Raw genomic sequence first — 18,722 nt, 5'->3', positions numbered from 1 at the left:
CATACTATCTTCATTTCTCAAGTCATTATTTGTCCATAATAAACCCTGAAGACTATATTTTTCCCCCAAATTTAAGTTGATTAATTATTAATTCTTTGAGTACAAGGAGTGCATCATCCTTATAGTCCTGTTAACTCAGCATAATACCTTGTTATGAGAGTTAATGCATATTAATGGAAAATTTCAATATTAATTTAAACCGATCAAATTTCTGTCAAAGATTACATATTATCAATTGTTTTTATAAATAAAGAATAAATGAAGCAAGCTACTTACAGCATTGAGCTCCCCACTCTTGGGGCCCCATGGTGTATTTGGCTCCAGTAAAACATCACAGTCTAGACCCTTTTCATCACAGGGACCACCAGAATCACTTGAAAGGAAAAGACATTTTATGGAGAAGTGTTCAATTTAAGATTTTTTTTTTTTTTGGCCTTGCTGCGCAGCTTGTAGGATCTTAGTTGCCCAACCAGGGATCAAACCTGGGCCCTGCCAGTGAAAGTTGCTGAGTCCTAACCACTGGACCGCCAGGGAATTCCCCAATTTCTTAAGAATTTAAATGCAAACAATATCCTTTCTTATTGCAAATGTTTTACAAATTGCTCTTTAGAAATACAGTTCTTGAGTATAAAGGTATGCCACTTCAACATTTACATTTCTTAATGCATCTAGTGACTCCCCCAGCATAAGTCACTCCATATGGGGGGAGCACCACTATACTCCAAGCATTGTACCTGTCAGGTGGTGAAACAGGCTGCTATGGTGGATACTGCTTTGAGGACAGCTTTTATTAGAGAGTCCTCCTACCCCCAACCTGACAGCCTGTTGCAACTGTAAAATGATGGAAGTGACTTCATAAATTACTGAATCCAAGGAGTTCAAACTTATGCAAAGATAACCTTAACCATCAATTTCTTTTTCTAGTTCCATCAATTAGCTAAGATGGGCTTAAGTAACTTGGAAAACATTTTTTAAATCTTCTAAAATTGGAGTGTGGGCCCCACCCTTTGGATCACCAGGAAGTCCTATTATTAGTTTTTCTTCCCCTTGGACTTCCAATATTTAGAGATTTTTTTTCCTACCAAATAAACACCTGCTTGCTCTTATTTTAAGCTAACATATAATTTCAGCTAGGCTTTCTGAAATAATGAAAACAACTGCCATTACTGATTTGGGGAGGTACTGGGGGGTAGAGGATTCCAGGATGCGAACCATTGAATAAAGCCGCAGTACACGGTTTCCCCCACCTCACCTGACTGTATCTTTAGCAAAAGGCACAAGAATGACATCTTTGTGTTTCTGCAGATCATCCAGTATTCTGGCAGTTGGGCAGGACAGCAAATCTTCACCTTCACCTTGATCACGAAGAGCAACCATGTGGTCCTTCACTTTACAACCCTGTCACGTAAAAGACTAAATTTGAGAGGTTGGTTCATTATAGAAACATTCCTTTAAAGACAACTGTATGTTTCTGCTCTTCTTTGCCCCGTCATACCATCCTACTAACACTTTTACACCTTTCTCAGTATCTCAAAAAATAATACTCATACAGAAAGATCATGAAACATAAATGTATACCTTAACAAATATCCATGTAACACTATCCACACTAAAAAACAGAATATTGCCAATACTCCAGGATTCGTCTTGGGCCCATTCCCAACCATAATTGCCTCCATCCTCCCCAAAGGATAACCTCTACCTCGACTTTTATGGTTCTCACTTTCTTGCTTTTACCTTTTACCACTTAAGGATGTATTCTTAAACACTACAGTTTAGTTTGTTTCATTTGTATTGTTTTTTTTGAAATAAATTTATTTACTTATTTATTTATTGGCTGCATTGGGTCTTTGCTGCTGCACACGGGCTTTCTCTAGTTGTGGCGAGAGGGGGCTACTCTTCGTTGTGGTGCACAGGCTTCTCATTGCAGTGGCTTCTCTTGTTGCGGAGCACAGGCTCTATGTGCACGGGCTTCAATAGTTGTGGCACATGGGCTCAGTAGTTGTGGTTCGGGGGCTCTAGTGCTCAGGCTCACTAGTTGTGGCCCACGGGCTTAGTTGCTCTGCGGCATGTGGGATCTTCCCAGACCAGGGCTTGAACCCATGTCCCCTGAATTGGCAGGCGGATTCTTAACCACTGTGCCACCAGGGAAGTCCCATCTCATTTGTTTTAATACTATGCTTTTGTGATTCAACCATGTTACTACATGTAACTAACATTTGCTTTAATGGACAGTATGCTATTGTATGAATAATCACAATTTGCTTATCTATTCTACAGCTGGTGGATGGGTTATTTCCAGTTTGGAACTAGTCCAAGTAGTAGTGTTATGAACATTCTTTAACATGTTTCCTGATGCACAAGTGCTCATGTATACCAAATTAAATTACTATCAGCAGTGTATGAGAGTTCTCATTACTCTATGTTCTTGATAACACTTGGTGAGACATTTTAATTGTAGTCATTCTGGCGAGCATGTAGTGGTATCTGTGGTTTTAATTTGCATTTCCCCAATTAAAAATGAGGTTGAGCTCCTTTTCATGTTTACTGAACAACAAGGAACTTTCTGGTGTGAAGTTCCTATTGTCGTTTTCTTATTAATTTGTACAAGTCAAAAAAAATCTTAATATGAACCTTTTATGGATATGTGTTGCTAATATCTGGTCCCACCTGTGAGTCTGTCTCCTCAGTTTCAGTTTATTTAATGTAGTTAATGTACTTGAATTTAAAATCTCTCCCTTTACAGTATTATCTTTTAATAGCTTTATTAGTTTTTTGTTCTTTTCTGGCCACCCTGCACAGCTTGCGGGATCTTAGCTCCCTGACTAGGGATCGAACACGCTCCCTCGGTAGTAAGAGCACGAAGTCCTAACCACTGGACTGCCAGGGAATTACCAGCTTTATTAGCTTTTGTTTCACATATAGGCTTTTTGGGGGGAATAGTTTTTGATATCCCAATGTCCCAGTACCTCTTATTGGAAAGTCTATCCTTTGTCCACTGCTCTGTAACGTCACCTCTGTCACAGTAGCTAAGTAGCTTTGAGTACAAAGTACTCAAAGTATCTAAGTAGCTTTGAGTACAGACATTCCTTGGTATCTGTGGGGGATCCGTTCTAGGAGTCCCCGTATATACCAAAATCCACAGATTCAACTAACCACAAATTATGTAGTACTGTACGTCTTTATTTTTTTTAATTCATGTATAAGTGGACACACACAGTTCAAACCAGTGTCGTTCAAGGGTTAAATGTACTTCATTCTCTGCTACTGGTCCATCTGTTTAATCTTTATCGGTATCACTCTGTCTTAATTACCTAAGACATAATAAATTTTGACACTGAGCAGAGAAAGTACTTCTACCTTTGTGTTCTCTGAGAGTATCTTAGCTATTCTTGGCCCTTTGTATTTCCATAAATATTTCAGGATCAGCTTAGAAAAGTTCCTGATAAAAACCTGTTAGGATTTTTATTGAGATCGCATTGATCTATATAGGTCAGTTTGGTGAACATTTATATCTTTACAATATTGAGTCTCTGAATCCATGAACATGGTATAAAAATCCATTTTTTAGTTTTATTTTCTCTGAATAATGTTTTATGTTTTCTACATAGAGTTCTTGAGCTTTATTTTATTAGATTTAGTCCTAGGTATTTATTTTTGAGGCTACTGTAAGTGGTTTCTTTTTATAAATTTCATTTTCTAATCTCATTGGTTTATAGAAATACAATTGATTTTTGTAAATGATTTTTAATAGATCAATCTTAAATTCTTACTAATTCTAATGATTTGTCTGTAGATTCTTCAGAGTTTTCTACATTCACGATTATCATCTGCAAATTATGAGAGCTCCATTCAATCTCTATAACCTTTTAATTTCTTTTTCTTGTGTTAATATACTGTTCAGGACCTCCAGATCAATTTGAATAGAAGTATGTTGACAATGAGCATCCTTATCATGCTCCTAATTTCAAAGGAAATTTTTTCTACATTTCACTATCAAGTGGGATATTTGCTGTAAGTCTTATATTATGTATCCTTTATTGGATTACATCATTTCCCTTTTATTTCTATTAGTAAGCATTTTAAATTTTTGTTTCTGCTTTTTTATCATTCCACTCATTCCCTTCACACACATTAAGTCAGAAGTTATACACTCTTCTATGCTTTTAGTGGTTACCCTAGAACTTATAACATGTATCCTCGACTTATCAAAGTCTAATTTGTTAATACACTCCCTAATGCAAGACCTTTTAAACTCCATTTCATCACTCTTCCAACTTATAGGCTATTATTATGGGTTTTAATATTATACACTAAAATGTATAGTATATATCAATTATTTTAAAATTGTCTATATGATTAATGTAATTATACATTTATTATAAACACACACATAAAGCATTACCACTATTGTTTTACTATTATTGTTTCATACAGCCAATGTTCATTTAGATTTAGCAATATATTAATTTTTCTTTGGTCTTCATTCCTTCCTGTATCTTGAGAATATCCATTAGTATTTCCTTTAAAAAAATTATTTATTTATTTTTATTTATTTGCCTGCACCAGGTCTTAGCTGCATCATGTGAGATCTTTGTTGCAGCATGTGGGATATCTTTAGTTGTGGCACGTGGGCTCTTAGTTGCGGTATGTGGGATCTAGTTCTCTGACCAAGGATCAAACCCGGGCCCCCTGCATTGGGAGCGTGTAGTCTTAACCACTGGACCTCCAGGGAAGTCCCAGTATTTCCTTTTTAATTTTTTTTTTTTTTTTCTTTTTGCGGTATGTGGGCCTCTCACTGTTGTGGCCTCTCCCGTTGCGGAGCACAGGCTCCGGATGCGCAGGCCCAGCGGCCATGGCTCACGGGCCCAGCCGCTCCGCGGCATATGGGATCCTCCCAGACCGGGGCACGAACCCGTATCCCCTGCATCGGCAGGTGGACTCTTAACCACTGCGCCACCAGGGAGGCCCCCAGTATTTCCTTTTTAAAGCAGTTTGCTAGTTGCAAATTCTTTCAATTTTTCTTTGCCTAAAAAATCTTTATTTTGCTTTCATTCTCAAAGGATATTTAAGGAAGGCACAGATTTTCTAGATTATTAACTATTTCTTTTGTCACACTGCAGACCTAGTGGAGGGACCTCCCTGGTGGAGCAGTGGTTAAGAATCCGCCTGCCAATGCAGGGGACACGGGTTTGAGTCCTGGTACGGGAAGATCCCACATGGCATGAAGCAACTAAGCTCATGCGCCACAACTACTGAACCTGCTGCGCTCTAGAGTCCGTGAGCCACAACTACTGAGCCCAGGCGCCTAGAGCCTATGCTCTGCAACAGGAGAAGCCACCGCAATGAGAAGACCGCACACCACAACAGAGTAACCCCTGCCCGCCACAACTAGAGGAAGCCCGCCCGTGTGCAGCAACGAAGACCCAACACAGCCAAAAATAAATAAATAAATAAATAAATTTATAAAAACAAAACAAAACAAACAAAAAAGACCTAGTGGACTATACCTTGGCTTCCATTGCTATTGCTGAGATGTGAACTCTAATTATTGATGTTTTGAAGAGATTCTATACTTTTTCCCTCTGGTTGCTTTAAAAATGCTCTTTCTGTTTTCTGCAGTTTCACTATGATAGGTATGGGTATGATTTTTTGTTTTCCTGAAAGACATTCTTTTTTTAAACTAAAAAAAGTTTTTTTCTTCCAGTTTATTGAGATATAATTGACCTACATCACTGCAGAAGTTTAAGGAATACAGCATAATGATTTGATTTACATACATTATTAAGTTATTATCACAACAAGCTCAGTGAACATCCATCATCTCATATAGGTACAGAATTAAAGAAATAGAAGATTTTTTTCTCTTGGGACAAGAACTCTTAGGATTCACTCTCTTAACATTTATATATAACAGTTATATTTATCATGTTGTATATTACAGGATTTCTTATCTTATTGGGAGTCAATGAAATTCTTGAATCTATAAATTAGTATCTCTCAATAATTCTGAAATATCTTAGCCATTATCTCTTCAAATTTTGCCTCTGATCCATTCTTTTTCTCTTCTAAGGGGAAACCCCATTAAAAACTTAGACCTTCTCACACAAAAACACAAATGCTGTATGATTCCACAATAGAGGTAGTCAAATTCATAGAGACAAAGTAGAGTGGTGGTTGCCAGGAGGCAATGGGAATTGTTCATTAGGTAGAGAGTTTCAGCTTTGCAAGAGGAAAGAGTTCTGGAGATGGGCTGCACAACAACAGGAATATATTTAACATTACTGAATTGTATGCTTAAAAAATGATGATGGGGACTTCCCTGGTGGCGCAGTGGTTAAGAATCCACCTGCAAGTGCAGGGGACATGGGTTTGAGCCCTGCTCCGGGAAGATCCCACATGCCGCGGAGCAACTAAGCATGTGCGCCACAACTACTGAGCCTGTGCTCTAGAGCCCGCGAGCCACAACTACTGAGCCCATGTGCCACAACTACTGAAGCCTGCGCGCCTAGAGCCCGTGCTCTGCAACAAGAGAAGCCACCGCATTGAGAAATCCATGTACCACAACAAAGAGTAGCCCCTGCTCGCTGCAACTAGAGAAAGCCTGTGCACAGCAACGGAGGCTCAATGCAACCAAAAAAAAAAAAAAAAAGATGACAAATTTATGTTATGTTTACTTTACAGTTAAAAAATATTAGACATGTACTCTTTAGGTCTCTTACTTTCTTTTATATTTCTCATAATTTTGTCTGTCTGTGCTTCATTCTGGATAGTTTCTTCTGACTTTTATCTTTCATTTTACTAATTTTTCAGCTATAACTAAGTTGCTGTTAAATTTGCCACTGATCTTAAATTTGTTATTACGTTTTTCAATAGTAGCATTTCTATTTGTTTTTATTTAAACTCTCTGTCACTTTAAAAAATTATTTATTTATTTGGCTGTGCTGAGTCTTAGTTGTGGCATGTGGAATCTTTTCAGTTGCTGCATGCGGGATCTTTAGTTGCGTCCATGTGAACTCTTAGTTGAGGCATGTGGGATCTAGTTCCCTGACCAGGGATCGAACCCAGGCCCCCTGCATTGGGAGCATGGAGTCTTAGCTATTGGACCACCAGGGAAGTCCCTCTTTGTCACTTTTTATAGTTTATAATTCCCTGTCAAAAATTTCTGAACTTGGCTTCTATCAACTTAAACTAGTAATCTTATTATGTGTCAGTAATTCCAATATGTGAGTTCTCTGTCATTTATTTTTGTTGTCTAAGTTCTGCTGTTCCCATTCTTGGTAACTTATTTTCATCTATGTCAGGTTATCTTTGTATGCTGAATATTTTGTTTAAAAAATTTTTTGTAGAAACAATTTGAGGTATAGAATAATGTTCTCTTTCTTCAAAGAGGATGTTTACTGCTTTTGCCAGATGCCTGGGGACCATGGCAATCCAGGATTACCTTAACCCAAGTTCAGGGCCTGAATTTCTTAGGCTACCCAAATAAATCAAAACCAGGTTGCTATTCAATCAAGGGAAGGTTTGCTTCTCATTTCCTCTTATTTTCTTTGGCATACCAACACAAAGTGTAGGGTTGGGGATGTTATTCATTAATGTCCCCATTCTTGGCATCCTAACTACTGGATCCTAACTATTCCCCCAAATCCTGATAGGCACCAAAAGCTCAGCCCAGACTCTCAGCTGTCTCTTTCAGTTTGGTCATCACCTCCAGGACAAAAATGGCCCTAAGTGCTGGCTCACTTCTTTGGGTTCCCATCATCTCTTATATCTTAACACTAATTCCCCATTAGCTCTTTGATGCTTTTAATATAATCTTTACATTTATATTTCATACTTCTTTTTTTAGTTACCTTTTGATGGGAGGATTAGTCTGAATTACTTAGTCTGCCATTACTGGAAATATAACTCACCAAATGAGCTATTTATATTTCACTTAGTATAAGAAATCACTTTAATCAATATCCATGATGTTGCACACCAGACTTAAAATACAATTTAGCTGCTATTTATTCCTGAATCCTCTCACAATGAATGGAATATCAGCAGTCAATACAACCAGTAAATACATAACAAAAAGCCAAAGAGATACAACTCTTAGAAATATTGTTCAAAGTGATATAAATGTGACAGTTAAGATAGAAGTTTGACCATAAAGAAATGCAATGACTAAATCATGTTACTGCAAAAACATAACAATAATCATGAATTAATACAATTATCTTGGGCCTATCAAAGCGAACCCCATTTTGCTTAAAGTCTCATGCCCCATTTAAATAGCTTTGTATGAAAAGCATTAACTAAAACTTTAAACATGAACATGAACATTATAAGGGTAACCTATTTATTACTTCACCAATAAAATTTCTGACTAATCAAAACTAATTGATCGTAAATATAACAAATTTCCTAATCCAGCTTAAATTTCATGATCCATCATTTTAATAACATTTATGGCTAACACTCCAAATTCCTTGCCCCTAAATTTCATTATACTCATCGGGATGAGCTCAAATACCTACTTTCTCCATGCCTGCACTCAAGGAGCTAAGGACTGCTGGAGAGAGTGATATAAAAAGGCATGTTGGGGCCTCCCTGGTGGCGCAGTGGTTGAGAGTCCGCCTGCCGATGCAGGGGATACGGGTTCGTGCCCCAGTCTGGGAGGATCCCATATGCCGCAGAGCGGCTGGGCCCGTGAGCCATGGCCGCTGGGCCTGCGCATCCGGAGCCTGTGCTCTGCAACGGGAGAGGCCACAACAGTGAGAGGCCCGCATACCGCAAAAAGAAAAAAAAAAAAAAAAAAAAAAAGGCATGTTGGATTTCACTGTAAATTCATGATCACTAATCTCCAAAGGCCTTTCAAACTGCCTAATAACCTACAAGACTTCTTTGGAAAATTCACTCTCCTGGTCTCCAAGAAGATTATTTCAAACCTTTGGTACTTCTTTCAAACCTTGGACCCTTCCCTCTTCCCCCTCATTCTTTTTTTTTTTTTTTTTTTTTGCGGTATGCGGGCCTCTCACTGTTGTGGCCTCCCCCGTTGCGGAGCACAGGCTCCGGACGCGCAGGCTCCGGACGCGCAGGCTCAGCGGCCATGGCTCACGGGCCCAGCCGCTCCGCGGCATATGGGATCCTCCCAGACCGGGGCACGAACCCGTATCCCCTGCATCGGCAGGCGGACTCTCAACCACTTGCGCCACCAGGGAGGCCCTCTTTTTTTTTTTTAATAAAGAATTCTTTTTTTTTTTAAGATTTATTCTTCATTTATTTATTTATTTATTTATTTTTTTATTTTTTGGCTGCCTCGGGTCTTAGTTGCTGCACTTGGGATCTTTGTTGTGGTGCGCAGGCTTCTCTCTAGTTATGGCGTGTGGGTTTTCTCTCTCTAGTTGTGGTGCGTGGGCTCCAGAGCTCGTGGGCTCTGTACTTCGTGGCACACAGGCTCTAGGTGAGGTGCATGAGCTCAGCAGTTGTGGCACGTGGGCTTGGCTGCCCTGCAGCATGTGGGTTCTTAGTTCCCTGACCAGGGATCGAAGCCGCCTCCCCTGCATTGTAAGGCGGATTCTTTACCACTGGACCACCAGGGAAGTCCCTTCCCCCTCATTCTTAGCAGATGACTTTACCTTCTACTTTACAGAGAACAGAAAAGACAATAGGTCAGAACAACTTATCATCCAAATGACAAAAACACAATTTTACTATTATCTAAAACCATCCTAACTCTTCTCTCCTGTTATAATAGAGGGGCTGCCCTTCCTCCTCTCTAAACGAATACTGCCATATGTGCTTAAAATTGCACCTTATCCTGCCTCCTCATAAACCCTGTACTATCAATCTCTCCTCCTCAACTGGATCCTTCTTACTGACTTTTAAAAATGTCTCTCCTACAGTCTCTTCAATAAGTGGTGCTGGGAAAACTGGACAGCTACATGTGAAAGAATGGAATTAGGACATTCTCTAACACCATACACAAAAATACACTCAAAATAGATTAAAAACCTACATGTAAGGCCAGATACTATAAAACTCTTAGAGGAAAACATAAGCAGAACACTCCCTAACATAAATCGCAGCAATATCTTTTTTGATCCACCTCCTAGAGTAATGAAAATAAAAATGAAAATAAAAACAAAAATAAACAAATGGGACCTAATTAAATTTAAAAGCTTTTGCACAGCAAAGGAAGCTATAAACAAAACAAAAAGACAACCCACAGAATGGGAGAAAATATTTGCAAATGATGAGACAGACAAGGGACTAATCTCTCAAACACACAAACAGCTCATGCAGCTCAATATCAAAAAAAGCAAAAAACCTAATCAAAAAATGGGCAGAAGTGTACACACTGCTGTATTTAAAATAGATAACCAACAACAAGGTCCTAATGTATAGCACAGGGAACTATATTCAATATCTTGTGACAAACCATAATGGAAAAGAATATAAAAAAAGAATGTATATATGTGTATAACTGAGTCACTTTGCTGTACAGCAGATTGGTACAACATTGTAAATCAACTATACTTCAATTAAAAAAAAAAGAAAGAAAGTAAAAATAAAATAGACAGGGCTTCCCTGGTGGCACAGTGGTTGAGAGTCCGCCTGCCGATGCAGGGGATGCGGGTTCGTGCCCCGGTCCGGGAAGATCCCACATGCCGCGGAGCAGCTAGGCCTGTGAGCCATGGCTGCTGAGCCTGTGAGTCCGGAGCCTGTGCTCCACAACGGGAGAGGCCACAACAGTGAGAGGCCCGCGTACCGCAAAATAAATAAATAAATAAAATAAAATAAAATAAAATAGACAACCAACAAGAACCTACTGTATAGCACAGGGAACTCTGCTCAGTATTCTGTAATAACCTAAATGGGAAAAGAATTTGAAAAAGAATGGAAAAAATAAAAATATTTTTTTAAAAAAGAAAAAAATGGAAGATCTAAATAGACATTTTTCCAAAAAAGACATACAGATGGCCAAAAAGCACATGAAAAGATGCTCAACATCACTAATTATTAGAGAAACACAAATCAAAACTACAATGAGGCATTACCTCACATGGGTCAAAACGCCCATCCTCAAAAAATCTACACACAATAAATGCTGGAGAGGGTGTGGAGAAAAGGAAACCCTCCTACACTGTTGGTGGCAACATAAATTGGTACAACCATTATGGAGAGCAGTATGGAGGTTCCTTAAAAAACTAAATATAGAACTACCATATGACCCAGCAATCCCACTTGTGGGCATATACCCAGAGAAAACCATAATTCGAAAAGATTACATGCACCCCAATGTTCATTGCAGCACTAGTTACAATAGCCAAGACATGGAAGCAACCTAAATGTCCATCAAAAGACGAATGGATAAAGAAGATGTGGTACATATACACAATGGAATATTACTCAGCCATAAAAAGGAAGAAGATGATGCCATTTGTAGCAACATGGATAGACCTAGAGATTGTCACACTGAGTGAAGTAAGTCAGACAAAGAAAGACAAATATCATATGATATCGTTTATAAGTTGAAACTAAAAAAATGGTATAAATGAACTTATTTACAAAACAGAAATAGAGTCACAGATGGAGAAAATGGATATCGGGACTGACATATACACATTACTATATATAAAATAGATAACTAATAAGGACCTACTGTATAGCACAGGGAACCTTACTCCATACTCTGTAATGGGACTTTCCTGGTGGTCCAATGGTTAAGATCCCATGCTCCCAATGCAGGGGGCCCGTGTTCTATCCCTGGTCAGGGAACTAGACCTTGTATGCTGCAACAAAGATCCTGCATGCCACAACTAAAAGATTCCATTATGTGGCAACAAAGATCCTGCGTGCTAAGACCCAGCACAGCCAAATAAATAAATATTAAAAAAACAAAACTCTGTAATGACCTATATGGGGAAAGAATCTAAAAAAGAGCAGATACATGTATATGCATAACTGATTCACTTTGCTATACATCTGAAACTAACACAACACTGTAAATCAACTGTACTCCAATAAAATTTCTTTTAAAAAGACAGAAACAATAAATATCCATAACCTAATTATTGATCCATCTTCTCCCTTTCTCAAATTTCCCAAAAGAGTTGTTAATCACACTGTTTCCAACCCATACTAATCTGGCTTCTGAATCTAGCACTCCACCAAAATGGTTCTTTGCACTTAAGAATTCCAGGTCACCAAAGCCAAAGACACATTTCTTTCATTATTTTATTGACCTCTTAGCAATAATTGGCTTCGTGGACACTCTCTCCATCTTCAAATACTGCTCCCTTGACTTTCATGACAACATTCTTGGTTTACTCTGTCCCCTCCTGATCATTCTCCTTTGCAGGATCATGCTTCTCTATCCAGCCAATAAATGTTGGAGTTTCTCTAGGCTCTGTTGTAGACCCTCTGCTCTTATGCTCACCTATACCTGCTGGCTTCAATTATCACTTATTTGCAAGACTTAGAAATTATTATCTATAGCCTAGCCACTCTCTAAGCACCAAAACCCACGTATCTAACACTCTGTGCCTGGTTATCTCATAAAGTACCTCAAACCCAAAATGTCCAAAACAGAACTCATGAGCTCCTCTCCAGACCTGATCCCTCTGTTGTTTTCCCCCTCAGTGAACAGCACCACCATCTATCCAGTAGCAGAAGCAAGAAACTGAGTCATCCTTGACTCCTCCAATCCCCTCTGTGAAATAATCCAACAGGTCAATTCAGTTTTACTTCCTAAATACTGAGTTCATCCATTTCTCTTTGTCTCCACTGCCCTAGTCCAAGTCACCATCATCTCCCTAAGACTACTCTGATAGTTCCCCTTGTACCTGACTCCAGTGACTATTCCCTAAGCCGTTCTCCACACACAATTGATATTTTCAAAATCTGAAATAAAGAAGAAACTAAAGCACAGCCTAGGAGGTCCTGCCCCTGCATGGCTGATACCTACTGACCTCTCCAGCCCCGTCTTCAGCCATGCATGTTTTTTACAACAGGCACGGTTTCTTTCAGTCTCATTTACCCACTGTGTTCCTTTTGGCCTTGCTGTTCTGAACAAAGTACTCTTTCCCTTCCTCTTCGCTTCACATACTCCTACCCACCTTTCAGATCTCTATGCCAACTCCTTACGGAGGGGGACTTTCCTTGACTTCAAGGTCCAGATCAATCCAGCCTATTACAGAAATTCTTCAAACATTCCTTTGCCTGCTTTTTCCCCCTTTTTGACATTATTGCCTGAACTGTAAGCTCCATGGAGGCAGAAACTACCCAGTTTTACACACTACTCTCTGCCTTGCACAGTCTGCAACACAACTTTGGCACTTCATAAATATGTACTGTATGGATGATGATGATGAAGACCTAAAGGTTCCTTTCGTCCACTCACGAAACTTAATTACATAACATTTTCAAGAATGTTAGTGATCAAGGACTCTAACCTAGAGCAATACTCATATATTGCACCAAGATATACGTGCAAGGATGTTCACTGCAACACTGTAATATTATTAATCTGGAAACAACCTAAATGTTCATCAATAGGAGACTGGTTAAATAAATTGTGAAATATGCACAGCTTGGAGTATTGCACAGCAGTTAATATTACACAGAATGATCACCTAATTATATTATTAAGTGAAAAGGGCAAACTAAAGAATAACATGAATAGTCTGATCCTATTTCCAGAATGAAAAACAACATATAGTTTGTGCCTGAAACGTATAAAACAAGGTCTGAAAGGAACTGTGAACAGTGGTTACCTCTAAGAAGAGATGTAGAATGAGGGAGTGGTGTGAAGAGATTTCTATTTTTTACTATACTTACCTAAGCATTGCTTTAAGTCTTTTCTACATGAATGTATATTTACATTTTAAAAACAATAAAAGAGGAAAAGCCTTAAATACAAAGTGTTAGTGAGTGCTGTAATTACAAAAGGCAACATTCAAAATTTACCTTTGTAAGCTGAGTGGGGTCAAACCGAAGAACCTTTTGGTTACAGCAGGGGTAGATTCCAGTGCCAACAGAACTTAGCGAACTTCCTGCAGTAGGATAAATCACTGTTTCTGAGTGATACTGACAATGTGAAAACTCTATACACAGAAAAGCCTGAATAAAAGAAATATGTAAAATCAAGTATTATTCCCACAATGAAATTATATATCTCAAAAATACTTCACTCAAGACCACATACTGTATGTTCCATCACATAAAATGTACAGAAAAGGCAAATCTCTAGAGACACAAGGCAGATTTGTGGTTGCCTGGTGTTAAAAGTGAGACGGGGTTGGGGAATGGCAGCAAATGGATATGAGGGATCTTTTTTGGGGTGATGGAAATGTACTAAAGTTGGATGGTGGTGATGGTTGCACAACTCTGTAAATTTATTAAAAATTAGTAAATTGTACACTTAAAGTGAGTGATTTTTATGGCACGTAATTATACCTCAATAAAGTTATTAAAAAACAAAATCAAAAACTATTTAAGTTCAGATGAGTTAAATTGATCTTGATGTACATCTAATTTTATAATTGGCCAATCACATAAGAGGTTTTCAAATGGAAAAAATTAAATAAAAATTTGCCTCACTTATTCTTTGACGTATTTTTTAAGGTAAATACTTAGCATCAGTTTTAGTGACAACTATGGAGTAACCTTGAATCACTGGTGAAAATTTTATTGAAGTTTAATTGTAAAATTAATAGTCATGTTTCAGATACATTTATAAGTTGGTAAGATAATTTAAAGAAAATAAAAAGATCCTGAACACAAAAGCAAGAAAGGATAGTCTATAATTCAGAATTCTTAGTTGTTAGTTCCAATTATGATTTTCAAATAATAGTTTTTAATTAAAAGTTTCTGCATCTGATAAAAGCTATAAGGTGCACACTCATACAGTGTTTTGCATACAAACTATTTTATGAGTTTATGAACTCTCCATAGTAAAATGTTAAATATTATACATCAAGACTCAATTTCCTATGAAGAAGAGAAAAAAATCCCTCAAATTTTCTGCGTTCTGACATGCTAAACAAGTCAGGTTTTAGAAGCCTGATATCCTTGATTATTAGCGACACTCCATTGTGGGGAGGACCACTACATAGCTATTAAGTTAATATAGTTTGAGCAGGCTAACAGTTGGGACTTAGGCTTATGTTGCTAAATGGAACCAAAAAACCAACCTGACAATATCAAGTGCTAGTGAAGATGTGGGGCAACTGGAACTCCCATACATAGCTGGAAGGAATGCAAAGTGGTTCAGGGACTTTGGGAAACTGTTAGGCATGGTAAATGTTAAGCTTACATTTACCATCAATCCAGCGATCCTACTTCTAGGTAACTACCCAAGAGAAACATATTCACATGAAAGCCTGTATGGGAATGTTTATAGATGCTTTCTTCATAATGGCCCCAAACTAAGAAACACCTACCGTCCTTCGCTGGTAAGTGGATAAACATACTGGGATATATTCATATGATGGACTACTATCTAAGGCTAAAAAGGAACAAATTGATAGATACAACAATGTGAATAAATTTCAAATCCATTTTCCTAAGTAAAAGAAGCTAGACTCAAAAAGCTAAAACTGTATGATTCTATTTATATGACATTCTGGAAAAGTCAAAACTATAGAGACAGTAAACAGAACAGTGGTTGTCAGAGCCTGGAGTGGAAGAAGGAATTGACTAAAAACGGGCACGAGGGAATTTTTTAGGCTGACAGAAGTGGTCTATGCTTTGATTGTGGTGGTAGTTACATGACTGTATGAGTTTGTCAAACCTCACAAAAGGATAAATTTTACTGTATGGAAATTATACTTCAATAAATCAAGGTTTTAAAAATTGTGGGGACATAGGGAGTCTACTGCTCTTCCTTCCTTCTACTGAAAATAATTACCCAAGTGAGAGAGGAGAAGAACTGGGGGCTGGGAGACCTGAGGGATTCAAAAAAAAATTATGTAGAACACTCTGGATTTATACATAAGACTAATTTGGAATGACTGTGACCAATAAAGATCTATTTATTCTAGAAAAGGATTTATTATAGGTACCTGCAAATAGCAAGCTTTCTTGTGCTTTTATGATAGACTTCATTTAGAAGAAAATGAACAGAACCTTTCTGGTAACACAATTATTTTAACAAGAAGGGTGTATCTCAATAGTATCCTATCTGCAAGGGTGTTTCTGAATTTCTAAAGAAATTTATGGGCTAACAGAGAAACAGTTTGGCTGGAAATAATGAAAGGCAGTGAGAATTCTGTTATTTTTTTTCCATTGAAAAAAATGGATTTGATCACTTAAAACCTGTTGGTTTTATAAAAATTCATCAAGTAATTGATTGCTTCAGCAATGGAAATAAAAAAGAGGAAGAACCATAGTATGAGAAATGAAGTCAGATGCAAGCAATGTTTAACAGCACCTTCGTTTTGACAGTAGTTTCTTAAAAAGATGTCAGATATTGTACAAACACACCCTAATTAAACAACATATATCAAAAGAGCCTGCTCTCAATGTCTGCAGAGCAGGATATTAAAAAAAGACAAAACTCACCTGATAACATCTTGAACAAGTTAGCCAGTTGACTGTTCCCCACAAGCGCCAATATACATCTCTCCAAGATTTTAATTCTTCAGAAAGACTATTCAAATACTCATGAACATCCCAAGTCTTATCTCTGGGGAAAAGAGCCTCAGTTGTTATATTATTTTATACACAAGCAATATAAACAATTTAGTTCAAACAAATATTTTAAAATTTGTGACATATTTTCAAGAACATTCCCCAAAAGATGGCTGTGGAATGGACAACACTGAATGGTAGATAAAATTTCATTTGGGAGTTTGTTTATTCTTTTTTTTTCCTGTGGACAACAGAAAAAGTTGTGACAGACTGAATGCCAAATTATTTTACTATGCTAGACAAAGGGTTATAAATTAAATATAGTTTGAGCAGGCTAACAGTTGGGACTTAGGCTTATGTTGCTAAATGGAACCTTTTATTCTAATTGTATATATTATAAAATAAGTTATTAATTATTGGTGATTCTAAACATTCAATTAATGTATTAGTTCTTTATATTATTTTCACAAGGCATTTTCTAGTAGTTGAGTAATAAAGTAATGAAAAATCAGGTCTTGGTAATAAAACATTTTTAAGTTATGTGATATAAACTTATAAAAAACAGGCAAGGCTTATAACTCCATTTGCTATGGTCATATGTAAGAGGTTCCTATTTTTGTCTAAGTCCCCAATCATTTTGAACTTTTGTTATTTTTGTCCTTAGTTCAATAAATAAAAAAATGCCATCATGTTATTAGAAATTACATCTGTTTTAAGTTAAAGACATTTTTGAAAAATGTCATCAACAGCTGACTTGCAGGAAAATACTTTGAATAAAACAACAAAACTGGATGTTGAAGTTAATATCCATTCATTCACACAGTAATGTTAATAGTTATTGCCATCAAAATGGAAGTAATTTTCAAAAGGTAAATCAAGTCTCAAGATAAAAAAGTATAAAATTTGATAAAGGAGGCAAGGATATACAATGGAGAAAAGACAGTCTCTTCAATAAGTGGTGCTGGGAAAACTGGACAGCTACACGTAAAAGAATGAAATTAGAACACTCCCTAACGCCATACACAAAAATAAACTCAAAATGGATTAGAGACCTAAATGTAAGATCAGACACTATAAAACTCTTAGAGGAAAGCATAGGAAGAACACTCTTTGACATAAATCACAGCAAGATCTTTTTTGATCCACCTCCTAGAGTAATGGAAATAAAAACAAATGGGACCTAATGAAACTTAAAAGTTTTTGCACAGCAAAGGAAACCATAAACAAGACGAAAAGACAACCCTCAGAATGGGAGAAAATATTTGCAAACGAATCAACGGACAAAGGATTAATCTACAAAATATATAAAAAGCTCATGCAGCTCAATATTAAAAAAGCAAACAACCCAATCCAAAAATGGGCAGAAGACCTAAATAGACATTTCTCCAAAGGAGACATACAGATGGCCAAAAAGCACATGAAAAGCTGCTCAACATCACTAATTATTAGAGAAATGCAAGTCAAAACTACAGTGAGGTATCACCTCACACCTGTTAGAATGGGCATCATCAGAAAATCTACAAACAACAAATGCTGGAGAGGGTGTGGAGAAAAGGGAACCCTCTTGCACTGTTGGTGGGAATGTAAATTGATACAGCCACTATGGAGAACAGTACGGAGGTTCCCTAAAAAACTAAAAATAGAATTACCATATGATTCAGCAATCCGACTACTGGGCATATACCCAGAGAAAACCATAATTCAAAAAGACACATGCACCCCAATGTTCATTGCAGCACTATTTACAATAGCCAGGTCATGGAAGCAACCTAAATGCCCATCGACAGACAAATGGATAAAGAAGATGTGGTACATATATACAATGGAATATTACTCAGTCATAAAAAGGAACGAAATTGGGTCATTTGTCGAGACGTGGATGGATCTAGAAACTGTCATACAGAGTGAAGTAAGTCAGAAAGAGAAAAAAAAATAGCGTATATTAATGCATGTATGTGGAACCTAGAAAAATGGTACAGATGAACCGGCTTGCAGGGCAGAAGTTGAGACACAGATGTAGAGAACAAACGTATGGACACCAAGGGGAGAAAGCCGCGGGGAGGGTGGGGATGGTGGTGTGATGAATTGGGCGACTGGGATTA

The 18,722-nt window shown here is 37.5% G+C and overlaps 1 protein-coding gene across 3 annotated transcripts in view; it reads right to left on the bottom strand.

Annotated features, from left to right (window-relative positions):
• SANBR (SANT and BTB domain regulator of CSR) overlaps window positions 1-18,722 on the bottom strand; it is a 73,573-nt gene that overhangs the window by 28,934 nt on the left and 25,917 nt on the right. For all 3 annotated transcript variants that reach the window (XR_009534314.1, XM_060117493.1, XM_060117494.1), the window contains exons 10-13: window positions 16,552-16,675; window positions 13,957-14,109; window positions 1,253-1,398; window positions 277-373 (exon numbers count right to left, since the gene is read on the bottom strand). Coding sequence is in view for 2 of the 3 variants with exons in the window: in XM_060117493.1 (XP_059973476.1) it covers window positions 277-373; window positions 1,253-1,398; window positions 13,957-14,109; window positions 16,552-16,675 (520 nt within the window). In the remaining variant the exon portion in view is untranslated. The remainder of the gene's footprint in view (window positions 1-276; window positions 374-1,252; window positions 1,399-13,956; window positions 14,110-16,551; window positions 16,676-18,722) is intronic.

The sequence above is a fragment of the Mesoplodon densirostris genome, chromosome 14 (genome assembly GCF_025265405.1).
Source record: "Mesoplodon densirostris isolate mMesDen1 chromosome 14, mMesDen1 primary haplotype, whole genome shotgun sequence".
In the NCBI taxonomy this organism is placed as follows: Eukaryota; Metazoa; Chordata; class Mammalia; order Artiodactyla; family Ziphiidae; genus Mesoplodon; species Mesoplodon densirostris.
Note: the sequence above shows the minus strand (reverse complement) of the source record. Positions and strands in the feature narration are given on the sequence as shown.